Source organism: Tiliqua scincoides, chromosome 2 (genome assembly GCF_035046505.1).
Source record: "Tiliqua scincoides isolate rTilSci1 chromosome 2, rTilSci1.hap2, whole genome shotgun sequence".
Taxonomy (NCBI): Eukaryota; Metazoa; Chordata; class Lepidosauria; order Squamata; family Scincidae; genus Tiliqua; species Tiliqua scincoides.
In genome coordinates, this window is record NC_089822.1 from 261,786,446 (window position 1) to 261,812,686 (window position 26,241).

At 45.8% G+C, this 26,241-nt stretch overlaps 1 protein-coding gene across 1 annotated transcript in view; it reads right to left on the reverse strand.

The window, feature by feature from the left end:
* Positions 1-24,162, reverse strand: part of LOC136640349 (complement C4-like) — a 30,224-nt gene extending 6,062 nt beyond the window's left edge. Inside the window, exons 1-17 of the mRNA XM_066615410.1 lie at positions 23,959-24,162; positions 23,207-23,258; positions 22,417-22,506; positions 19,525-19,728; positions 17,970-18,045; positions 16,523-16,682; positions 16,000-16,128; positions 15,157-15,328; positions 13,574-13,788; positions 10,653-10,811; positions 10,363-10,422; positions 9,926-10,019; positions 9,053-9,233; positions 7,408-7,498; positions 5,343-5,417; positions 1,061-1,166; positions 34-123 (exon numbers count right to left, since the gene is read on the reverse strand). Coding sequence (XP_066471507.1) covers positions 34-123; positions 1,061-1,166; positions 5,343-5,417; positions 7,408-7,498; positions 9,053-9,233; positions 9,926-10,019; positions 10,363-10,422; positions 10,653-10,811; positions 13,574-13,788; positions 15,157-15,328; positions 16,000-16,128; positions 16,523-16,682; positions 17,970-18,045; positions 19,525-19,728; positions 22,417-22,506; positions 23,207-23,258; positions 23,959-24,072 — 2,068 coding nt within the window. The 5' untranslated portion in view covers positions 24,073-24,162. The remainder of the gene's footprint in view (positions 1-33; positions 124-1,060; positions 1,167-5,342; positions 5,418-7,407; positions 7,499-9,052; positions 9,234-9,925; positions 10,020-10,362; positions 10,423-10,652; positions 10,812-13,573; positions 13,789-15,156; positions 15,329-15,999; positions 16,129-16,522; positions 16,683-17,969; positions 18,046-19,524; positions 19,729-22,416; positions 22,507-23,206; positions 23,259-23,958) is intronic.
* Positions 24,163-26,241: the final 2,079 nt, after the last annotated feature.

Consider the following 26,241-nt stretch of genomic DNA (forward strand, 5'->3'; position numbering starts at 1 on the left):
CACAAAAAGCCAAGCCAGGCCTTGCAATCTTACCTTCGGCACACTGGCAGACATCTTCGGAGCACAATGCTGACACATACTGGGGCTTATTGGGGGCACCGTAGAAGACGCTGCAGCGCTTGTCTGTAGTGAGGGAACAGAACTGTATATAATTGTGCATAATGTAAGAGACACAGGATCAATTTTAGTCCACCTTCACCAGCAGTCCACAGAAGCAGTCAATCAAGCAGAGGTCCACAAATTTACTCACCAGAGCAAATGCCCGTCCCCTCCTAGGTCAGAACCACCAAGGTGAGCTCAATGAGAAAAGCTGCCCCCTCCCCTCACTTTCCCATGCTTGGAACTTATGGAAGGAGGGGGGCTTGCAAAAAGCCATGAAACTGTGGCAGGAGTAGAGGGGCTTTCACATTAACCTTCACCACAGTTCCTAACCTGATCATGCCCTACAAATGTACATTTTTTTAAAAGGTTCATTCGGTGCTTAAAAAAACAACCCTGTAAACAATCCGCGGGGGGGGGGGAGTACATACCAGTGGCATAGCTAGAGAGGGTGCAAAGCACTAAGTTTTGCAGAGAGCCTCACTACAGCATGCAAGCAGCTTCTCCCCTCTGGAGCCATTTTGGGTGGTGGGAGCAAAATGGAGGCGTACGCTTTCTGGGGCATTCTAGGGAGGCCTTCCGGGCATAGGCCTCCATTTTGCTCCCATCGCCTGGAATGGCTCTGAAGGGGAAAGGCTACTTGCGTGCCTCGATGAAGCTCCCTGCAAAACTGAGTGCTTTGTACCCCCTCTAGCTATGCCACTTGTACACACAATCAGAATATGAGGCATGGTGGGAGTGAAAATGCTAAACACTCCCTTACACCCCTCTTTTGCAACATTTCACATGGCTCCCCCATTTAAAAAAAAAATGTTCCAAACTCACACATTCAAAGTAACATGTAGTTTGGGCCTTATTTCACCATTATGGACAACTGCTGGATACTAAACCTCTACCAAAGAGACACACCCCCTCCAGTAGTAAAGAGCCTGGGGAACTCTCTGCCCCATGATCTGTTTACCAGGTTCATAGAAGTCATATAAGCTGGCACTTGCTGGCTGAAGTTTCCCCACGGATACCACCTGTCTTGCTCCAAATTCTACACATTCACGTCCTGTTGCCGGCACCTGCATTTGAACATACAAAGCAGCTATATATTGAGCCAGATATAAATGATATATAAGGCAATGGGCTGTGGAACTTATTGCCACAGGATGTGGTGATGGCATCTGGCCTGGATGCCTTTAAAAGGGGATTGGACAAGTTTCTGGAGGAAAAATCCATTACGGGTTACAAGCCTTGATGTGTATGTGCAACCTCCTGATCTGAAAAATGGGCTATGTCAGATGCAAGGGAGGGCACCAGGAAGCAGGTCTCTTACATAAGAACATAAGAACATAAGAACAGCCCCACTGGATCAGGCCATAGGCCCATCTAGTCCAGCTTCCTGTATCTCACAGCGGCCCACCAAATGCCCCAGGGAGCACACCAGATAACAAGAGACCTCGTCCTGGTGCTCTCCCCTACATCTGGCATTCTGACTTAACCCATTCCTAAAATCAGGAGGTTGCGCATACACATCATGGCTTGTACCCCATAATGGATTTTTCCTCCAGAAACTCGTCCAATCCCCTTTTAAAGGCGTCTAGGCTAGACGCCAGCACCACATCCTGTGGCAAGGAGTTCCACAGACTGACCACGCGCTGAGTAAAGAAATATTTTCTTTTGTCTGTCCTAACCCGCCCAACACTCAATTTTAGTGGATGTCCCCTGGTTCTGGTATTATGTGAGAGTGTAAAGAGCATCTCCCTATCCACTCTGTCCATCCCCTGCATAATTTTGTATGTCTCAATCATGTCCCCCCTCAAGCGTCTCTTTTCTAGGCTGAAGAGGCCCAAACGCCGTAGCCTTTCCTCATAAGGAAGGTGCCCCAGCCCCGTAATCAGCTTAGTCGCTCTCTTTTGCACCTTTTCCATTTCCACTATGTCTTTTTTGAGATGCGGTGACCAGAACTGGACACAATACTCCAGGTGTGGCCTTACCATCGATTTGTACAACGGCATTATAATATTAGCCGTTTTGTTCTCAATACCCTTCCTAATGATCCCAAGCATAGAATTGGCCTTCTTCACTGCCGCCGCACATTGGGTCGACACTTTCATCGACCTGTCCACCACCACCCCAAGATCTCTCTCCTGATCTGTCACAGACAGCTCAGAACCCATCAGCCTATATCTAAAGTTTTGATTTTTTGCCCCAATGTGCATGACTTTACACTTACTGACATTGAAGCGCATCTGCCATTTTGCTGCCCATTCTGCCAGTCTGGAGAGATCCTTCTGGAGCTCCTCACAATCACTTCTGGTCTTTACCACTCGGAAAAGTTTGGTGTCGTCTGCAAACTTAGCCACTTCACTGCTCAACCCTGTCTCCAGGTCATTTATGAAGAGGTTGAAAAGCACCGGTCCCAGGACAGATCCTTGGGGCACACCGCTTTTCACCTCTCTCCATTGTGAAAATTGCCCATTGACACCCACTCGCTGCTTCCTGGCCTCCAACCAGTTCTCAATCCACGAGAGGACCTGTCCTCTAATTCCCTGACTGTGGAGTTTTTTCAGTAGCCTTTGGTGAGGGACCGTGTCAAATGCCTTCTGAAAGTCCAGATATATAATGTCCACGGGTTCTCCCGCATCCACATGCCTGTTGACCTTTTCAAAGAATTCTATAAGGTTTGTGAAGCAAGACTTACCCTTACAGAAGCCATGCTGACTCTCCCTCAGCAAGGCCTGTTCGTCTATGTGTTTTGAGATCCTATCTTTGATGAGGCATTCCACCATCTTACCCAGTATGGATGTTAGGCTGACCGGCCTATAGTTTCCCGGGTCCCCCCTCTTTCCCTTTTTAAAAATAGGCGTGACATTTGCTATCCTCCAATCTTCTGGTACCGTGGCTGTTTTGAGGGACAAGTTGCATACCTTAGTCAAGAGATCTGCAACTTCATTCTTCAATTCCTTAATAACCCTTGGGTGTATGCCATCAGGGCCCGGTGACTTATTGATCTTTAATTTATCAATGAGGTCTGAAACATCTTCTCTTTTAACCTCTATCTGACTTAACTCCTCGGTTAGGAGGGGCCGTTCGGGCAGCGGTATCTGCCCGAGGTCTTCTGCCGTGAAGACAGATGCAAAGAACTCATTTAATTTCTCTGCCATCTCTAAGTCTCCTTTTATCTCCCCTTTCCCTCCCTCACCATCCAGAGGGCCAACCGCTTCTCTGGCGGGTTTCCTGCTTCTAACATATTTGAAGAAGCTTTTATTATTCCCCTTAATGTTGCTGGCCATGCGTTCCTCATAGTCTCGCTTGGCCTCCCCTATCACCTTCTTACATTTCTTTTGCCACAGTTTATGTTCCTTTTTATTCTCCTCATTAGGGCAAGACTTCCATTTACAGAAGGAAGCTTCCTTGCCCTTCACAGCCTCTCTAACTTGGCTGGTTAGCCATGCGGGCACTCTCCTGGATTTAGTGGAACCCTTCTTTCTTTGCGGTATACACCTCCGCTGGGCCTCTATTACTGTTGTTTTAAGCAGCCTCCATGCACTCTGGAGAGACTGGACTCTTTTTACCCTCCCTTTCAACCTCCTTCTAACCAGCCTCCTCATTTGAGGGAAGTCCGCCCGTCGGAAGTCAAGGGTTTTTGTTAGAGATTTGCCTGGTATTCTTCCCCCAACGTGCACATCAAAACGGATCGCAGCATGATCACTGTTCCCCAATGGCTCAGTAACGTTTACATCTCTAACTAGGTCCTGCGTACCGCACAAAATTAAATCCAGAGTCACCTGTCCTCTGGTGGGCTCCCTGACTAGCTGATCTAAGCCACAGTCATTTAGCACGTCAAGAAATCCGGTTTCCTTATCGTGACCAGAACACAAATTGACCCAGTCAATATGAGGATAATTGAAGTCCCCCATGATTACAACCCTGTCCTTCCTTGTCACCTCCCTGATCTGTTTCCTCATTTCAAGGTCCCCATCAGATTTCTGGTCTGGAGGACGATAGCACGCCCCCAGTATTACATCGCTGCACAAGCCTGGTAATTTAACCCACAGAGATTCTACGGTGGAGTCGGACCCACCTTCAATCTCTACTTTGCTGGATTCTATCCCTTCCTTAACATAAAGGGCCACCCCACCTCCAACACGCCCCTGCCTGTCCCTCCTGTAGAGTTTATAGCCCGGGATTGCGGTATCCCACTGATTCTCCGCATTCCACCAGGTTTCCGTTATGCCCACTATGTCAATATTTTCCCTTGTCACCAGACATTCCAGTTCTCCCACCTTTGCTCGTAGACTTCGGGCATTCGCATAAAAGCATTTATACATGGAATGCCCCAGGATGGGCTGCTTATTCGCTCCTTTGTCCCCGCATCCTCTCATTGTGCCAAACCGTCTATCACATCCCATCACCCTACCTTTCCCAATTTCTTCTCCTACCCTGCCTTTGTCTTGTTGTTCTCTAACCTCCCCATCCTCATCCCATAGGGATGAGGAGTCCCGAACCAGATGCCCCTCGGCTCCTGTCGGCCTTCCCCCAGGGATCAGTTTAAAAGCTGCTCTGCCACCTTTTTAATGTTATGCGCCTTGTTGTCTTGTGTGCTCCCTGGGGCATTTGGTGGGCCGCTGTGAGATACAGGAAGCTGGACTAGATGGGCCTATGGCCTGATCCAGCGGGGCTGTTCTTATGTTCAGATCGGACCTTCTAGCTTAGTACTGTCTATGACAACTAGAAGTGGCTTTTCTGGGTTCTCAGCAGGAGAGCATTTATTTTTTTTCCATCTCTAACACCTGAGACCCTTTTAGCTAGGTTGGATGTGTCAGGGATTGAATGATGAATAGCTCAAATCCAATGAATAGATCAACACGTATTTATATACCAGTGTCAACCGTGGTAACAAAGAAGTGCACATACTAAATGCATTTCCCTCACCTCTGAATAATCACAGCCAGTCACCAATTCATCTGGCAGAGTCACCAGGTAAACTTAAATCTCAAAGCCTTCACTGTGAAAATAAATGATCAACTGCAGATGCTCTCAATGCACACGTTTAAACTGGATATACAAATGTAAGGAGCTTCTTACTGCCAGGGCTGGTCGTCCAGAAGACATTCTTATTCATCAAAGACTACAGGTGAGTGGCTATTTATTAGCTTATATTTAATTATTCTTCCTTCTGTTCCCCACCCAATGTTATCCTCTGAATAAGTCACATCACATTACTACCCCCCCCTCCTGCCAGCTTTTCTCACCGAGTCAAAGTACAGCAGCAGCCGCCTTCCTTGGAGCTCCCAGTGGCTGATGTACTGATCAGAGAGATCTTTGAGCTGCGAAGGTGGGCGCAAAAGAGAAAAAAACCATGAGAAGGTGCATAAGCAAGAAGATGGTTCTGTACACGCACCCCCTAGTTCAGCCATTTTCAACCACTGTGCCGTGGGCTGCGAGTGGTCCACAGGTGCACCACAGGAATTTGGGAGAAGATCATTTATTAGTAGGGCCAATGGGGATGTGAGCCCCCCACTGGCAGCACGGTGTGCCTTGTCCATTGTCAAAAACCTGATGGTGTGCCTTGACCATTTTAGGGCCATGTCAGTGTGTCACAAGATGAAAAAGGTTGAAAATCACTGCCCTAGTCCATCTCATGCTGAGGCTGTAAGCTGTCAAACCCACTGAGTCATTAAGACAAACTGATGTAAATAATTCACTCTAGGCGTTTAAATCCACATATCCCATCAGAACACCTAGTCTAAGGGGCACACTACAGCTTACACTGCAGCCTCATGTAAAGTCCAGAAGTCACTCCTGCCCTGAAAATCATCATCTTCTAGAGCAGGGGAGCCCAAACCCCGGCCCTGGGGCCACTTGTGGCCCTCGAGGACTCCCAATGCGGCCCTCAGGGAGCCCCCAGTCTCCAATGAGCCTCTGGCCCTCCGGAGACTTGCTAGAGCCCACACTGGCCCGATGCAACTGTTTGACCTCTTGTGAGAGCTGTGGGATGAGGGCTCCCTCCACTGCTTGCTGTTTCACGTCTGTGATGCAGCAGCAGCAGCAAAGGAAAGGCCAGCCTTGCTTTGTGCAAGGCCTTTTATAGGCCTTGAGCTATTGCAAGACCTTCATTCATTCATACAAGTCCATCTTTAATATATTCATTTATGTAAACCTATGTAAATTTATTCAAATTTTAAATGTAAATTTATTCTTTTTCCCCCCCGGCCCCCAGAACAGTGTCAGAGAGATGATGTGGCCCTCCTGTCAAAAACTTTGGACACCCCTGTTCTAGAGGGAGGGGAGTACTTAATCCTTCCCCTACCAGTCACTTTTCCTCTGATGCTCCCCAGTTCCCCATTGCTTTTATTTTCATAGTGTTTCAGGCCCAGGGTGACCAGATGTCAGCAAAATAGGACCAAGCACCCCAAAATGTAGGACATCAAAGAAAAATGCAGGACATGACAAAATAAGAGCTAAAAAAAATTCATATATTGATTTCACATGGTTAATTTAAACACAGTATTACTTATTATTCAATTTATAATATATAATTTAAAAACATAATTTTAACATATTTAAAAACATATAATTTATTACATAAAACTTATTAATTACAAGAAGGCTATGTGCTGCCTGCAAGGCCCGCTCACAGGGAAAAGGAGGACATTTATTTATTTTTATTTTATTTTATTTAAAAGATTTCTAGCCTGCCATTCCACCGCTGAAAGCAGATGCCCAAGGCGCCTTACAATTTATAGAGTTAAAAATAAATAAAAATAAAAAGACAATATACAATAGAGTAAAAAAAAAAAGCAAATACAATACTACAATCGAAAAAGGAAATACAATGGGGCGGAACACCAATTGAAGGAGGGCAAAAAATATTCAAGGAACTGCTATAGAGGCACAGGAGGCAGACATCCCAAAAGCAAAATGAAACAAAAATGTTTTAAGCCCTTGCCAAAATTTAAGTTCTTTTCTAGGACACGAAGCTTAATAAGAGGACAAGTCCTGGAAAAAGAGGACATCTGATCACCCTGTCCAGGACACTAAACAGAAAAAGGATGCAGTGGCAGTCCTGGGATTTTTCCTGCCTGAGTCCACCACTCTGTTTAGCGCCCCTCTCCCCCCCCCCCCGAATCGGAAGTAATTGTGGTGACATCATCACATCACCACCATCGCTTCAAGGATGTATAGTGGTGTCCCACTCCCAACTGCTGGGTAACCATATATTCTCTCCCCACATCCCTGAGACAAATGGAGAAGAGAGTTTCTGGGTTCAAGTCTATGACAATTCCTAGACAGACACTTATCATTTCAGAAAACCACCTTGTCAAGATCATCCTTGTCTGGCTGGAAGCCACTAAGGAGAGTGATGTCAGCAATGACCATTCCTGAGACACGCGCCCCTGGTTGTCTCCTGTAGGGAAAGGGAAAGGAAGTGGATTGGGGAGGTGAGAACAAGGACTTCCTTCTGTGGGCTGTCATCTTGATGAGAAAAATGCATCTCTGCAGGCTCTCATGTGCTCCAGCTTCCCTGCTTTTGCACACACAATCCCTGATTCCAAGTAAATTATTATCTCTGCTTTAGCCTTTGTGGGCTATTAACTTTTCAGTGAGTTGTCCTTCTCTAGGGCCCAATCCTATCCAACTTTCCAGTGCAGATGCAGCGGCAATGCAGCCCGTGGTAAGGAAACAAATGTTCTCTACCATCCATTGTTCTTGGATCACAGGAACAAAACATGCTCCTGCTCTGAAATCTGTCAAAGATAAGCAATTGCAAAGTAAATGCATAAAGCGGATAAAATAGATGAGCCATGAACAATGCAAGCATATATGGGTAAAAGCTTAGGCAGTGCTTCTCAAACTGTGGGTCATGAAGCAATGTCAAGTGGGTCCTCATTCATTTCACAGTGAATTTTTACTATATTAGACTTGAGGCTACTATGGTATGTGATTGCATTGGGGGAAATGTTACAGATCTGTACCTTTAACAGGCTACTATGTATATGTTTTTAATAATGATAGTCAATGGTATCAATGGCTATAGGCAGGTATTTCAGCACTTAATGATAATATTTAGCATTTATATATTGAAACCTGTGTGCAAGTAAAATCCTGGCTAGAGCCACCCAAGAGGCTTGGGTGGAAGTGTGCCAGCCCTATGTTTCAGGTAATAACCAGTGCTCTTCAATGCATGTATGTGAACTAAGGCAGGGAGTGAAGGGAGAGAGGGTTCCCTTGACAACTCCTTATAGCTGCTGGAACCAAATCATATTCCAAGTTACAGACCAAAGGGCATAACTTGGAATATGATCTCTCTGTGTTATTTTTATGATGAATAAGGAGAATCTGACAGTATCTTAAGTTTGGAAGTTGAATTTTAGGAGTTCTCTTTCCTTCCTGAAAATCTACTCCTGCTATTAACTTTTTTTTACTATTTCCTGGACTTCTAAAAGATATGGGAAGTACTAATTAGCTAGGAGTGTTGAGAATGGATCCAGTTCTTGGTCTGAGCCAGGATTCCAGAAAAAAAACCTGATTATAGGCTTATCCATCCCAAGGTAAGAGGGCTCTCTGAGGAGAAGAAGAAGAAGAATCAGTAGGAATTTAGCTGTATGTCCCTAAAAAACTGGAAACATCAAAACTTTCCAGAGTTTGTTTTTGGTTTAAAGCTTCAAATCCAGGTGCCTATCATTTGTGCAGGACTCGAACATGCAGAAACACAATAGGCTTCCACTCCAAAATTTTGCAATGGGGTAAATGACGAGGTCCAGGAAGGGTTGCCAGTGGACATTGTGGCACTGCCCATGTTCATTCACATTGTGAAACACCGTATAAACAATGAAGTCAGAGGTGGAAAAGCCAACAAGAACTGCAGTGATAGGTTCAAATATAAAATGAGGTAAAAGGGAAACTGGAATCTCCCCAAACAGCTCATTTGATGCTAGCCCCCCCGGGGCTCCCAACTTACCAATAACACACTTTGTAGGTGACATCACGTTGTGGCTGTCCAGGATCTTTGGCTTCCCTCCTGCGACGCTGTCGAGCATCAAACAAGTGGATAGGGGACAGTGGCTGGTCAGCAGGCAGGGATGACGGTTCACTTGGGGCGCCATCTTCATATTCGTAGTAGTAATCATAGTCGTTAAGAGCTATTGCAAGGAGGCAAAATGAAAGATGCCAGGAACAAACCTGGGTACTTTCTGCATGCAAAGCAGGTGATCTACTGCAGAACTATAGTCTGATCAATCCCCTGACTGATTCTCCCTCTGAACACCCCATTAGGCAGTTTTAATTTTGGCTCTCAAGGTAGGCTCCAAAAATAAGGGGGGGGGGGAAATAGCCTCCTGCCTGCCAATTCTTTCCCCCTCTTGCATATGATCTCCACCCCTGAAAAATACACGTTAAACTGCCACTTTTGCAAAGGTATTCCTGCTGGGTATAATATGTATTCACGCTTTAAATAAACCCACAAAAATAGGTGCAGGATTGAGAGAGAGGGCGAGTGCAAGCATGTTTGAGCTGTGATTCCATGCTCATCCTGCACAAGCACAGACTGGAGTATTTGGCACAGATTTCAGCTTCTTAAAACCTCCCTACCTCTTTTCTGTCATAAGCCTCTAGTCCTTTTCACTACAAAGCTAAGCTTGAGTGCTGAGCTCCAAGGGAGGGGCACTTACATGCTGTGGTAAGGCTCCCTGCAAAACTTAGCGCTTTGAACTCCCTCTAGCTCCACCACTGTCCCTCAGTGTATTGCTTTTTAAGCACATGCAGCCCTGGTTCTGACAAGCAGATCTGGGGAAAAACGTTTCAAATTGGCTTCCAGTCCCCAGCTCTGACTTACACGGGCGTGAAATGGAGCCACTCAGCTTCACCTCTAAGCCAAGGGTTTGGCAGGATGTGTTCTGCATAGTCAAGACTTGAAACTGTTTCAGGACCTGCAGGGAGCAAAAACAGAAGAGAACCGACTCTGTGAACCTGCCCACTGGCTTCACCATCACCAAAGCCCAACAGGCTACAGATGATCTCAGGAGTCCTGCTTCAATCCCTGCCACTCAAATCATCAGACCCCATTCAAGCACGAGAGGTAAGAAGATTGCTACTCCCTTAGACTTCTTTGTTTCTTTAACAGACTAGACATTTCTGTAACAGGCAGTATGCGCAGAGCAGGGGAAAGAAATGCTGACCAGGATTCCTGCAAGTGGTTCAGTGCATTAGCGCAAGGTGGCTGTGAGTTGCAACAGATAAATAAATCAATAACTTTTTTAAAACGATACTTACTGTCAAAGTCCCTTTCCCTTTTCCTTCCACTTTTACATGGATGTTACTCCCCAAGGGAAACTGAAGGAGAACAAAAAAACCAGCAAGAGTGTGAATGAGCAAACCCAAAAATTCTGCTACATCATTTGAGGCACTATGGAGGCCTGGGTGGAAGTCATGTCTGAGAAGCAAAGAAGACACACAGCCCTGATTGTTGGGCCTGCCCAACCAATGGGAAACCAACCAGTGGCACTTACTGGGGCAGAACTAGCTGCTGCCCCAAAAAGGGGAGGCAATGCAAGTTCACCTACCTGCAGCTCTTCTTGGACCGGATCATTAGATCTCCCAAATGAGAAGCGCATTGGCAAACCTTTCCCAGGGACAGTGAGGGTCACTTTCAGTTCATTTTCTTCCTCACTGTAAGTGCTGATCCAGTACTGCGACAGAGCTTCCAGTCCCACCACTGTGTCCTAGAAAGAGAGGTCGAGTATTTTGCCAGCTATTTTTTTAAGGGGTGGGGGAAGTGCAGACTGTGTCCTTTCCAACACACAAGGAGTATTGCAGACACCAAACAGAAAGTGGGACACTGGAGGCTCCATCCACTTGGGGCAGATGCCCCCCTAACACAGTGTTAACAGTGATCACACTGCTTGTGCCTGCTGTCCAAGCACCAAATCCACACTGTGTGGTTCAGATATATGTCTTCCACTTCTTCCACTACCATCCTGGCATATGAACAGAAGACATAAGAACAGCCCCACTGGATCAGGCCATAGGCCCATCCAGTTTCCTGTATCTCACAGCGGCCCAACAAATGCCCCAGGGAGCACACCTGATAACAAGAGATCTGCATCCTGGTGCCCTCCCTTACAACTGACACAGCCCATTTCGAAAATCAGGAGGTTGCACATACACATCATGGCTTGTAACCTGTAATGGATTTTTCCTCCAGAAACTTGTCCAATCCCCTTTTAAAGCATCCAGGCCAGATGCAATCACCACATCCTGCGGCAAGGAGTTCCACAGACCAATCACACGCTGAGTAAAGAAATATTTTCTTTTGTCTGTCCTAACCCTCCCAACACTCAATTTTAGTGGATGTCCCTGCTTCTGGTGTTATGTGAGAGTGTAAAGAGCATCTCCCTATCCATTCTGTCCTTCCCCTGCATAATTTTGTATGTCTCAATCATGTCCCCCCTCAGGCGTCTCTTTTCTAGGCTGAAGAGGCCCAAACGCCATAGCCTTTCCTCATAAGGAAGGTGCCCCAGCCCAGTAATCATCTTAGTTGCCCTCTTTTGCACCTTCTCCATTTCCACTATATCCTTTTTGAGATGCGGCGACCAGAACTGGACACAATACTCCAGGTGTGGCCTTACCATCGATTTGTACAATGGTATTATAATATTAGCTGTTTTGTTCTCAATACCTTTTCTAATGATCCCAAGCATAGAATTGGCCTTCTTTACTGCTGCCGCACATTGGGTCAACACTTTCATTGACTTGTCCACCACCACCCCAAGATCTCTCTCCTGATCTGTCACAGACAGCTCAGAACCCATCAGCCTATATGTGAAGTTTTGATTTTTTGCCCCAATATGCATGACTTTACACTTACTTACATTGAAATGCATCTGCCATTTTGCTGCCCATTCTGCCAGTTTGGAGAGATCCTTCTGGAGCTCCTCACAATCACTTCTGGTCTTCACCACTCGGAAAAGTTTGGTGTCGTCTGCAAACTTAGCCACCTCACTGCTCAACCCTGTCTCCAGATCATTTATGAAGAGGTTGAAGAGCACCGGTCCCAGGACAGATCCTTGGGGCACACTGCTTTTCACCTCACTATTGATCATCACTAATGCTCATCAGCCAATTCAGTAGGCCCCAACCCTAAAACAGTAGCATTCTCAGGCTCAGTAGGTCTCTTCACCAGTTAACCAGGGACCCAGCAAGTGCCTACGCTTGCATCTGGTCTGCAGCTTATAGCTGAATGAGGTGACAGAATCCCAAGGCAGTAAAATGGAGTGTACCGCTGTAGGCTACAGGTAGATTATTTCATTTCCGAATATCCCCCCCATGTGGAAACACACAGTGGCAAGCATTTTAGGGAGAAAGGTTCTAGCTCAGCCCCTTCCCTGCTGAATTTTGTTTATTTATAGCAGGGGTGTCCAAACTTTTTGGCAGGAGGGCCACATCATCTCTCTGACACTGTGTCAGGGGCCGGGAATAAAAAAGAATTAATTTAGATTTCAAATTTGAATAAATTTACATACATTTACATAAACGAATATATTAGAGATGGAACTTATATGAATGAATAAAGGTCTTGCAATAGCTCAAGGCCTATAGAAGGCCCTATACAAAGCAAGACCAACCTTTCCTTCATTGCCTCTGCTGCATAACAGATATGAAACAGCAAGCAGTGGAGGAAGCCCTCATCCCACAGCTCATGCGAGAGGTCAAAACAGTCGCCCTCACATTGAGAACAGTTGCATTGGGCCAGAATGGGCTCCAGCAAGTCTCCAGAGGGCTAGAGGTCCATTGGAGACTAGGGGCTACCCTCAGGCCAGATTGGGAGTCCTTGAGGGCTGCAAGTGGCCCCCAGGCTGGGGTTTGGGCACCCCTGATTTATAGTGAGGGATTTGTTGTTATCTTTTAAGCACAGGAACACAGCCAAAAAGGAATCCCACACTTGCAGTGTGGTACGATCCACTCCACTCACTGCATGCCTAGTTCAGGCCTGTGTTGGACCCATACTGAGATCCAATCCTGTCATTGTCTACCATTCATTATTTTTGAGCCAATTTCCAAGGAATTACCCTGTATTCATGACAATCCCTGCCTTCCTAATAAATCAAACTGCCCTTTAAAAAAAGTCCTAGTTATGATGATGATTAATATTTATATACTGCTTTCCCAACCCTCTTTTGCAGCAACTGTTACCCTGCACATGTCTGATCTCATCTGATCTTGGAAGCTAAGCAGGGTCAGGCCTGGTTAGTACTGGGATGTACCTGGGAATACCAAGTGCTGTAGGTTTATACCATAGTCTTTCGAGACTGAATGTTGCCAACCACCTTTTACAGCCCAATCCTATGCATGTCTACTTAGAAGTAAGTCCCATTAGAGTCAATGGGGCTTACTCCCGGGAAAGTGTGGATAGAATTGGGCTGTTAGGTACCCTACCATCACTCCACTGATGAAAGGCAGGCACTGTCATTATATCAGATGGTACCTGTGTAGATTTGAAACCCCCTCCGTAGTTCCTCTGCTCCGTCAGCCAGCGAGCCACCTTGCTGGCCATTGCAGTGTCTTTTTGCTTCACTAAGTATAGAAGCCCGTAGGCTGTGGCCTCCACTGAGATGGCAGAGGCTGATGGAACTCGGCCAGGATTCTTCTCCTCCCGCAGTCGGTCCCGATCTTCCACTGCCCAAAACACCACTGTGCCGTCTAGAAGCATGAGTGTGAGAGAACAGAATTCAGAGCCAACACACATGTGACACCAAAGATCCACGGTTAGGACTCCCCACATTAAAAAAATAAAATTATAAGTTGAGGGCCCAATCCTATTCAATTTTCCAGTGCCAGTGCGGCTGTGCCATTGGGGCATACATCCTGCGGTGGGGAGGCAATCACGGAGGCCTCTTCAAGGTATAGTAACATTTGTTACATTACCTTGGGGCTGCATTGCAGCTGCAAAGGTGCTGGAAAGTTGGATAGGATTGGACCCTATGTCTCCTTATTCATGAGGGTTCCCAGAACTCATTTGGATAGCAAAAATTGCATTCAAGCAAATTCATTTAAAAAACAATGTCCCTTTGCTCCCTTTGTGATTTAAAAACAGCTCTGCTGACCTTTGTGATGTAAGACAGAGTCATTAGGCAGACAATCCATCAATCTGTCTGTCTCCAGGTGCTTAGAAAGGCTTTTCTCCGAACCAGTGACCCTCCCGTCACCCGGAGCTTAGCACAGGAGCTTAGAAAGAATGCAATGCAAAGTGATTATCGTTCTTTCATGCGCTCAGGGGGAAGGGGGGGGTCGCTTGCCTTGGAGTGAAGCTGTTCTAAGTACCTGGAGAGAGAATGATTGAAGGATTGTCAGCTGGTTGCCCTCTCTCACATTAATGAGGCTATTGTTAAGACTATTTTCCCTTTAATTTAAAGGGCTCTTCTCAGATAAACAGTTGAGATAAAACTGGGTGAAAAATCTGTGAATAATTAGGTTATACTTGTAATTAATAGCAAGTGCAAAAGCTACTGGTTTGGATCTAAGATGCAGTACTGGGTCTGAATGCCACCCTTCATTGCTATTTGCCCTGCAGAAGAAGACTAAAAGGTAGCACCCCAGTATTTTCTCTCCAAGCAGGGTTTTCAAATGGGTGTTCGGATTTCTTTAGAACCTTGACTTAGGGAGATGGATCTGCTTTGGGGAGATCAAAAGTGTGGAAACAGGGAAAACAGCCCCCTACTCACTAATTCCTCAAGCCCAGTTGTTCCCTTTCCACTTTATAAATGGGCTTTGGTTACTATTACATTCATTTGCATGTAACATATAGTCTGGGCCTTATCCTGTTGCATGTTTAGATCTACATGAATTTCTTCCTTGGGGATGGAGCTGACTAAGGGCCCAATCCTATCCAATTTTCCAGTGCCGGTGCTGCTGTGCCTATGGGGTATGGACTGCTTCCTGTGGTGGCATGGCAGTCACAGAGGCCTCCTCAAGGGATTTGTTCCCTTACCTTGGGGCTGCATTGCAGCTGCCCTGGTGCTGGAAAGTTGGATAGGGTTGGGCCCTAAGAGTCCAATTCTGAGCTCTTACTTATATCCTGTCTTGCGAGCGACTTCAGACGGGTCTCAGCTGCTGCAATGGCCGATGAGTCATCTGATGCAAGTGAGAGGGCATAGCTGGAAATGGCGACAGGGTAGGCACCCAGAGAACGACCATTCAAGGATCGAGCAAGGAAGGAGGTAGCTTGAGCCAAGCTCCGTTTCTGGAAGAGAATGGGATAGAATTAGTCAGTTTGGGAGTCATCAAGGCAATTTCTTGTTGCCCTCTGCTCTTCAGTGTAGACCTTGTTGATTCACCCCACCCCATCCCTCCTCTGCTGATCTATAGAGACAACGAGTTGGAGCCAAACAGGCAAAGAAAAGGGAGGAAGCTTCCCAGCCAACTCTCCTCTTCTGCCCAGCCACGGCAAACCTCCAAGCACAGTGGGCTGCTTGGTGGTCCGCTGTGAGATACAGGAAGCTGGACTAGATGGGCCTATGGCCTGATCCAGTGGGGCTGTTCTTATGTTCTTAACTACAATTCCCAGGATGCCTTGCAGGTGTCTTGTTATCTGGTGTGCTCCCTGGGGCATTTGGTGGGCCGCTGTGAGATACAGGAAGCTGGACTAGATGGGCCTATGGCCTGATCCAGTGGGGCTGTTCTTATGTTCTTATGTTCAGTGCTGCACTTGGAGGTCTGTCATGGTTTGACAGAAGGAATGGGGGGGGCAGGCACATTGCAAACCCAGAAATGACATCAGCGCATCATGTGACATCCTGACATTGAATGATGCTGTGACATCAGTGACACCCAAGGTATTAGTGTTTCCACACGTGAAGTGCGACTGCCGAGAGTTTCAAACTCTGCTTCTAACCCCTTCTTCTTGTGTCATACCACTTGGCTTAGCTGTTCCTGCTTCTCTGCTTCCAACTCTTTTCCCTCGTACATGACCAAGGCCTGCTTCAGTGCAATGGTGACGAAGGCTGTAAGTGAGACTTTTGCATGCAGGCCACCGACACCACCCTGAGGAGACAAGAAAGAGGGCACATGACCAGAATCAGCCATTTTTCAACCATGGTGCCGTGGCACACTGGTGTGCCGCAGACGGTCTGTAGGTGTGCCGTGGGAGTTTGGAGGAGGATCATTTGTTAGTAGGGCTACTGGGGGACGTGAGCCCCTGCTGTCAGTGCTGTGTGCCTTGTCAATTGTCAAAAAACTGATGGTGTGCCTTGACAATTTTTGTGCCTTGTCAGTGTGCCATGAGATGAAAAAGGTTGAAAATCGCTGGACCAGATCATGATAGTAAAGTTTTGGGTCTTTATGTGTTCTGATGACCATGCACACAGCAATGCTGTGGGAGCTCACGGGTGCAACTGGGAGGCTGTCAGAAAGCAGAGATTGCTGCTTGACAGCTCACCTGCATCTCCCGGTGATAGACAAGGTGTGGATCGTGGAAGGAGCCATCAGACTCATTTTGCTTTCTCAGCAGCCACTGCACAGACTCACGGATCTTGGTCTCATCAACCGCATGGTACTGACGGGCCAGTGATAAAACTTTCACCACAAAAGCGGTCAGCCTGAAATGACAGAGGTCAAAGGGCAGGCAAGTAGTGGCAAAAGAAAAAGACCATCAAGGTTGGCTCTGCTTACTGACTTATTCTCAGCCAAGCCAAGACACAGGTAAATGGATTCTTTAACCCCTCCTCTGATAAGTGGGGATCTCAGGACTTCCACCCAGTGATGTAGCTAGAGGGGGTGCAAAGCACTAGATTTTGCAGGGAACCTCACTGTGGCATGGAAGCAGCCCCTCCTCTTCAGTCATTCGCCTCCATTTTGCTCCCACCGCTGGGAATGGCTCTGAAGGGGAGGGGCAATGAGGTAGTTTGTGCTTTGCAGCCCATCTAGCTACACCACTGCCTCCATCAATCTGCAGTTACCAGGATTCTTTGGAAGGAGAGTCATGACAGTTACAATGGTACAAAAGGGATAAAGGTCTGAAGTGTAGATATGCCCTCAGACTTCTTTAGTCCGATTCCCATCCCTGCACTTGGGATAAGAACATAATAAGAGCCCCACTGGATCAGGACAAAGGCCCATCTAATTCAGCTTCCTGCACCTCACAATGGCCCACCAGATACCTCAGAGCAGGGGTGTCCAAAGTTTTTAGCAGGAGGGCCACATCATCTCTCTGACACTGTGTCGGGGGTCAGGGGAAAAAAGAATTAATTTACATTTTAAATTTGAATAAATTTACATATATTATGTATTTAATATACATACATGAATATATTAAAGATGAACTTATATGAATGAATGAAGGTCTTGCAATAGCTCAAGGTCTATAAAAGGCCTTGCACAAAGCAAGGCTGGCCTTTCCTTTGCTGCCGCTGCCGCTGCTGCATCACAGACGTGAAACAGCAAGCAGTGGAGGGAGCCCTCATCCCACAGCTCATGCGAGAGGTCAGACAGTTGCCCTCACGCTGAGAGCAGTTGTGTCAGGCCAGTGCGGGCTCCAACAAATCTCCGGAGGGCCAGAGGCTCATTGGAGACTGGGGACTCCCTGAAGGCTGCATTGAGGGGCCTCAAGGGCCACAAGTGGCCCCAGGGCCGGGGTTTGGGCACCCCTGCCTCAGAGGAACACACAACAAGATATCTGCATCCTGATGGAAAGGCAGACGGCACACAACCTTCTAACACAAGTAAGATACACTGCCAAACAACCACCACACAAAATAGAAAGCGGGCTGCTAATGTATGCATGAGAAACTTCGAGTGGTTTTGTTTTCCGAAGCACAGTTTTCTCAACTTCCATGCAGACCTCCTCCCTTGCTGATCACACAAGCATCTTTGCAGTGGGGGCTCACCAGGTGCTGCTAGGGTGGGTGAGCCAAGCTCCATACGACCCATCTCGCTTCCGGAAAGTGAGGATGAGCTCGTAGCCTATAGTGCAAGTGATAAGAAGTCATGTACAGTACAGCCAAAACTCTTTGCTCCCTACCTGCAAAACTCCTTATGGGGATTTTTCCACCAACTTTGTTACACAGATGGATGAAGGAGATATGCCCAGGCTACCTACTGTGTGGAAGTGAAGGGGGAGCCTGATAACACAGGCCAACACACATTTTGCTTCCTTAAACGTTACACAAATTCCTGGGTATATTTGGGGTGCTGTTTCCAAAAAGGGCATCCGTTTTGCCCGATCACGTCTAGTTTTGGTGACACGGCACAGCCTCTTTAGTGAATGCTTCAAGCACCTTCCCCATGAGGAAGCCTACAACATGGCTTCCTCATGAGGAAGCTGCTTGAACCATTCACTAATGAGGCTATACGAAATTTCCAAAACTAGATGTGAGAGGGCAAAACGGATGCCATTTTTGTAATCGGCACCCCAAATTCATATCAAACCACCATAAAATTTGGGAAGAACTTTTCTGACCCTTAATTTCGTAGGCCTGTGTACTCAATGAATGAATATTGATTATGTAGGGAGTTCTCAGATGAAATGGGGTACAGAAGTGGGTTTATGATGATACCTGAACCAAGCAATCAGTCCTGCGGATAGCCAGCTTTTTGCTACAAAACTAGCAGAACCAGATTTTCCAGAGATCAGCACTGGAGAAAATTTGGACAGGCAAAATGACGTGAAAGGGCTTTCTGAAAGAAACCCAAGACTGGAGGTGAGAACAGAACAGGCATACAGACATTGCAGATTTAAATAGGTTGAATTATTGTTGCCTCTTCTCCGGGCCAAATGACACATTGTGTTGGCCCTTATGTGCTTGTGCCCCCCCCCCCAAAGAGCAGTCACAGGAGTCTGACCATAGCATGGGATGGGGAAGGAGAGAATTTCATTCTTTTCCCTGCCATGGTCCCTATATGGATTAGGTCCCCCATGGCTACTATTTGCCCTGGGAAGAAAGCAGCTAATACATGCTCTAAAAGCCAATCAAAAATAAAATATTTATTATTATTTTATTATTTATTTATTTATTATTTTTTAATTTTTTTATTTTAAAATATTTTTTATTTATTATTTTTATTAAATATTTAATAAAATATTAAAAATAAAATAAAATATAATCAAAAATCATTAAATAGAAAAAAAAATACCACTACTGTATGTCTAAAACTCAAGTGAAACCATAAATAAAAGAGACTACAATTATTTTCTAAAGGCCAGAGAGGAGTCGGTAGTACCAGCTGCAAGGAGAAGAGCACTCAGATGATCTCTTCCAACTCTATGATTCCACAAGCAGGGGGCCTCCACTGAGAAGACACTGCTCCTTAGGAATACAAGCCGTGCTTCAGCCAGCAAAAGTATGCAAGGCAGGGCCCCACCCACCGGCCCAGGTACCTCCCCAGAAGTTCATATGGAAGAAAACGTTTTCTAACTGACTGTTCCAGTTGCATCACACTCACCTGTGCGGATGTTTTCCAGTGCCTTCGCCTTGCTATCAGGTTTCAGCTGTAGCCACTGCTCAGTCTCATCCAGGTAACGCATAGCATATACCCCAGGGGCCAGGAAGATCATGGTTTGCTCCCCACATCCCCTTGGAACTCGAAGCAGAGACGACACGCCCTCTGGGGTCAGAGAACTCTCGAGAGTGTCTGTCGGCAGTGATCCTGTGCCAAGATGAAACAGAGGTTCAGTGTGGGAGAGTAAAAGAATGAAGGAAGCAATAGGTACCTCCCTGGAGGGGAGCCACTTAATGACGGGGATACATTCTCCCATCCTGGTTGTTATGTGATTAGGTCGTTAAGTGAACATTCACACCAATCTAGTGCCTTTGTTGTATAAACAGACATTCCCTGCCAGACACTTGCTAGCTGTGCATGCTACTAGAGACTGATGGCCTCTTCTTTACATTAAGAGCCTCTTTGTTCTATCTGCTTTGATCACTGTTGTATATTCAGTTCGTCATTAAGCAGAAGGTTGTTAAGCGACACACATCCGTTGTATTACATAAGATAAAAAGTTTAAAATCTTTTTAACTGCCATGACTTCCAGTCATGGAACTCTGGGACAAGTTAAGAATCTCCCTGCAGAGAATTCTTAGCATCCATGCTGAATTATAATTTCCAGAATTCTTTGGGAGCTGTATCAATCTATTTAAATTTGAGATGCAAACCTGCCCTACTGTTAATAGCAGACAATAGTTTTTAAGCAGTTGAGAACAGAATGAGAGACTGGTTTCTCATCACTGTCCATCAGGGCCTCCTCACCAGAGTCCTTTGAAAAGCGCCGCCACATGTCAGGTGTGCAAGCACACACAACCCACACGCACAGCCTCACCTGCCTCCCCACACACCGAATGTGCCTGCTGTCCATCATACAAATACACACACATTTATTTTATTGGCTATTGTCTCTGGTCAAGCAATTTTTCCAGACCTTTGAAGCACTACCGAACCCCACAAAAACTGTAAACACAGGACCTCACTACATGTAACATGCAAATATCCTGAGCCCCTCTTTTTAAAAGCTATTTAACCTTTCCCAGCATAACCATTTCCATTTCCGAACACTATGGGAGGGAAAGTGTTAAAGATCCATTCTCTGGGCACAAATGTCTTCATCCAATTTGCCCTAGCTACTTTTATGTCCCAACAAAAAATGTTGGGAGAGCCAGTCATAGTCCTCTTTGAGAGCCCTCCAATCATAGTCCTCTAATCAGAATCTTTTAGACAAAGATCCTGGACAGAGCTTTACTTCAGGGGCTTCCTCAAATTTCCCCTGACCATAGCACTTGATTTTCTAAAAAAAATTTATCCTCATGGGACCCAGTGCTGCCAAATCGCTTGCAACAATAAAATCCTGTTAAAAATAAACAATAAAAAGCAATAAAATCCTGTGAGCAGCTGCAATTGTTACATCTCTAATGACTGTCACTGTGTAAAAAAAAAAAATTCCAGGAAATTCAGTTTGCAGACATAAAGGAACAGAAAGTCCAGGTTTGCTTGTTTGCTTGTTTGTTTGGTTGGTCTACGGATTCAGATTGGGGAAACTGCTCTACACCTGTGTCTTTACAGAGCCAGCCTTGTGTGCCTGGTGTGGGTTGCCATTTATCAAACTGATCATTATTTCCGATAACAGAAATCACTCAAGCTGCACAGGCTTTTATACAGTGAGAGTGCAGAGATCAGTATCTTGGAGACGAGGGTTCAGTTTCCCACTAAGCCACAAAGCTTACTGCCCAAGATATCACCCAGGATGGGTGTTGTGAGTATAAAAGGATGGGGGGGGGGGGGAGAGAGAGAGAACAATGTCCATTATGCTAAGCTCCTTGGAGGAGCAGCCAAATTTAAACACAATAAATAAATAAATCTTGTACAAATTGAATTGTCACGGCTTTCTCAGATGATCCAAGAGATTTTTCGTTAGATAAGGCTTCTGAGAATTCTGTGCTAGAGATCCGTACTGCCTCTTCACAGTATAAATCTGAAACCACTTAAAGTCTGTATTGTAAATATGAGACCCTGAGGAATAGGCATCTTTTGCTGAAACCTCCAAAGCCATTACGTGAGATTTATCTTTTCCCTCTTCTGTTATTCAGTCCCTCAAGGGTATTGGGGTAAGTATCTTTTGAGCAGCCCAATCCAGTGCAGGGTTGGGGCTGGCTCTGGTACAACCAGGGGCAAAGGAAATTGATTCCCTTTATCCCGGGTAATGCAATAGGGGCCCGAATGGGGCTACTTGGATCTGCGCGACCTAAGAGGTGGCGCAGATCCAAGCAGCTCAGCACTAGGCTGAGTCACTCAGGAGCAGAGTTAGGATCCTGCCTAAGTGCCAGACCCTGACTCCACCCCCTTCCCAGGCCTGGTCCGCCCATGGCCCCCCCACTGTCCCCTCCTCACACCCCAGAATACCCCCAGACTACCCTCCGTTTTGCTCCCCCTGCATGGAATGACTCCGAAGGGGAGGGGCCCCTTGCATGCTGTAGTGAGGCTCCCTGAAAAACCGCACTTTGCACCCCCTCTAGCTACACCACTGCGCAAGAGGTTCAGACTGCAACAATTCTAAGTAAGTGCATAGAAGTGAAGCGTAGTGACAACTCACAATAGCAAATGTGGATAACAAAACTGGGGATAAGCAACCCTAGGAGGATTTTCTTCTCAATAAACAACATTAAAGAGTATTGATAATTCTGATAATATAAAATATCCTATCCACATCTTTAACTATTTGCATATTTTTTTATAGACAGCGCACAACCTTACAAACCTGTTCAATCTTGAAGCACTCCTAAACATTGGAACATGCTAGCTAAGATAAACTTAGGGTTCAGATTTTTGCATTTTCTCTCTTCCCACCTGTCAACCGGACGCTCATTTTGAAGTCCGCATCAGGAATAGCATTGGAAGGCATATCTCCTACAATGTCCACGGATCTCACGCGTCCATCTGTCCCAAACAGAACAGCCAACAATGAGTTCTTTAGGGCTCCAGCCCAACAGACCCTACAAAGAACATGGAATCCTAGATCTGCAACCTCTCTCCATGCTAGCCTTGAGAGACATCACTCTACAACGCACTTCTGGACATATATAACTCCTCTCCATGGCCTGAGAGGGGTTTAGGGCCCAATCCTATCCAACTTTCCAGTAGTGGTGCAGTGACAATGCAATCCCGAGGAAAGGGGACAAACATTCCCCTACCTTGTGGAGGCCTCCGTAACTAGCCTCCCACCACAGGATGCAGTGCGCCTCCCATTGGCATGGTTACACCAGGGCTGGAAAGTTGGATAGGATTTGGTTCTTAGCCTCTAATTTGCCAAAGCAAGGAGCAGGGAGAATCCTGCAGAAGAGGACAACAGGAACACAGGCCCCATTTCTATGCTATAGCCAGTATTGCAGTCCAAAAGTGCCATAGGCTCCCACTGTTTGTGGCCACCTATTGGGTTATCTATTTTCTTTTACCTTTTCAGGTTCTTTTAAATAAAGGCTCATCACCTGCTGATCATGTGGGGCAGGTGATATAGCACATGCAGCATTTGTGGCAGGGCTGGGAGTGAATTTAAAACTTTAAAGAGCTTGAACCATATTCCACCCCAATTGCAGGAATTCATCTGCAGTCCAACTTTACCTTTGATGCTCTCTCCTACCTTCATTATCTATGGGGATGGTGTATTCCTCTGTCTGATAAGCTCCTTCTCTCTGAAAATGGAAAAGAGAAAGAACCAATATGAAAAGGGCCAATATGAAAAGTACAGCTTAACTTGGAAGCAGTGGCGTAGCTAGAGGGGGTGCAAAGCACTAAGTTTTGCAGGGAAACTTCCCTGCACTAAGTTTTGCAAAGCACTTCACTGCAGTGTGCAAGTGTACACCTCCATTTTGCTCCCCCCAACTGCTCTGAAGGGGAGGGACCACTTGCATGCTGTGGTAAGGCTCCCTGTAAAACTTAGTGCTTTGCACCCTATCTAGCTACCCTACTGCTTCTAAATTGGATGAAAGAAGCCTGAGTTTGAGTCTTTGCTTAGCCACCAAGTTTGTTGAGTGATCTTTAGCCAGACACTCCATGTTAGTCTAACCTACCTCACTGGGTTGTTGTAAGCATAAAATGGAATAACCCCACATTAGCCACCCTGAACTCCTTGAGAGAAAAGACAGGATAGGAATTGAATTAATAGTATTGAAACCTGAGTCTGATAAACAAAAAGTGGCCCGTCTTTGTGGCACACATATGAAGAGTGAAATGCATGTGTGTGACTGCCAAATCTGATGACCGTTATGCAGATTTTAAAGTAGAATCCACATGTTAATTGTCATATCACACAAAGAGCCATGGTTCTGGGAGTAGGGCAAGACTACCAGGTTTCAGAGTAGAAAAACATTCCTGGAGAAGGACATCTCTTACCTCAACCCGTAGTTTCTTGGTAACCTTGTCCCCAGCTGCCCAGCCACCAAGGGCAACCACAGTTATGGGGATGTCACTGGCTCCCATGGGGACCAAAACAAAAGGCATGGGCATTGCTGAATTCCCAGGCACAACCACTTTCTGCTTGCGTGCTGGACCTACGGTGGCCGGAGAGCAGATGTCATCAGCAGGTTCCAGGTACACTAAAGCCTAAAGAAGGGGAGGTAGGGAGAGGACAACAAGGTTTGATTCAGTCATTATTTTTAAAATTTTAATGTAGGACTGCAAACTTTAACCAGCAGAGTAAACTACTTATGCTCTTGAACTGCAATGTATTTCAGCAACCTTTTTCTCAATCTAGATACAGAGGAGTTTTTTTTGGTTACAATACAATACAAAGACTCTGATCAATATAGCGAGGTAGAACTTTTTCCAGATATTATTTGTACCGCTAGTTAGTGATGTCTGTTCTGTTAAATAATATTTCCAAAATAGAAGAATGGGAATCTAACAACACAATTTTATACATGTTTACTCAGAAGTCTTACTGCATTCAATGGGACTTACTCCCAGGAAAGTGTGCATAGGATTGTGGCCTAAGCGACATAATGTAGCCATACTTGCCAAATTGTCAAGTTAGATATTAGAATAAAGGAGTGAAGATACGCCGAGTAACAAGTAACCCCCTCACTTGCAGTATGAAACGGTATAGATCATGAACTTCGAACCACAAGATTAACAAGCATGCACAGACCAGAGGCCTTAATTGATATATACAGACCAACAACATATGTTTGGTTAGGACACAGGAAAGGAGCTTTTCAGTGGCCACACCTTAGTTCTGAGCACCTTGCTAAGGGAGGTTCACTATGCCCTTTCTCTATCAGTCTCCTAGTGTTGGACAAAAAAAGTTCCTTTTTGAACAGGCGTTTGTCACTCAGGACTCTTGGTTTCTTCTCGCTGGCTGTCTTATATTGTGTTTTAAACCACTCATTAACTGTGTCTCTGGTGTTTTGATTGCTTAGATGGGGTTGTATTCAAAGAAAGTGAATCCAGACAATGCACCATTAAAATTAATAGGAACCTGACCATAGTGACCTGTATTTGGTCTCACTGATTTCCAACATGCTTTGTCAGAATGTACCTTCTCTGAACACAACCCATGCTTTTTATGGTGTTTTTATTTAGTTTAGGTTTTGTAAGCTGCCTTGAGCATTTTTTAATGGAAAGGCAGGGTATATGTTTTAAAAATAAATAATTAGGATTAGCTTGAAGAGGCCTAGGGATAGATGTCACTTTTTTTCAGAAGGCTATCTGAAGACAACTTGAAAGATGGATCACAACCTTTGGGGCAGACATGCTTCCCACTTTCACCACAAGTCCAGAGCCCTGCAAAGTTTGTTGCCAGAAGCAGTGGCGGACTTAGAAAATACATGCATATATTCTGGGAGGCTATGTAAAGCCTCTTTCAAATTTGTTAAAATGACAGGTCTCCTGCATTGGAGGACATGATGGAACAGAGGAGAGGTCTCCTCGGTGTGCAAGGCTCAAGCTGCTTAGAACGTTAGGGCAGCCGTTTTCAACCACTGGTGTGCCGCAAATAGTCTGCAGGGTGCCGCGGGAGTTTGGGGGAGGGTCATTTATTATTAGGGCCATTGGAGGATATGAGCCCTCCATCAACAGCATGGTGTGCCTTGTCAATAATCAAAAAACTGATGGTGTGCCTTGACAATTTTAATACCTTGTCTGTGTGCCATGAGATGAAAAAGGTTGAAAATCACTGATGTTAGAGGTTAAAAAATAAGCTCTGAGTTGGCACCCCAGAAGATTACAGGAAGGCAATGTGGATATTTCTACGCTATCCTGAGGATTGGGGCCCCACAAACTCCCAGCAACAGCAAAGAGCTGTTCAGAAGGAAACGACATGTGTGGGTTTGGCTTACAGTGACTGGATCAGGCTGGTAGTTGTACAGAACGGGGCGAAGTTCTATCTGTTCAAACCGCTTCACCGAGTATGGCAGCCTTAGAGAGATGTGGAAATCTTGGAAGACTCGAACGCGAAGAGGTTCTGAGACGCAGATCCCTGAGAGTAAAAAAATAAATACGTATATCAGTGAAGTGAGAAATGTTTAGGAAATTTAGGAATGTTTAGGAAGTTTAGGAATGTTTTTGTTTAGGAAAAAGACAACTAAGGAGTGTGGGGAGGGGGAGGCATAACTGAGGGTTATAAAACTAGGCATGGTGCGGAAAATAGAGAGAAGGTTGTCTTCCACCCTCATGACT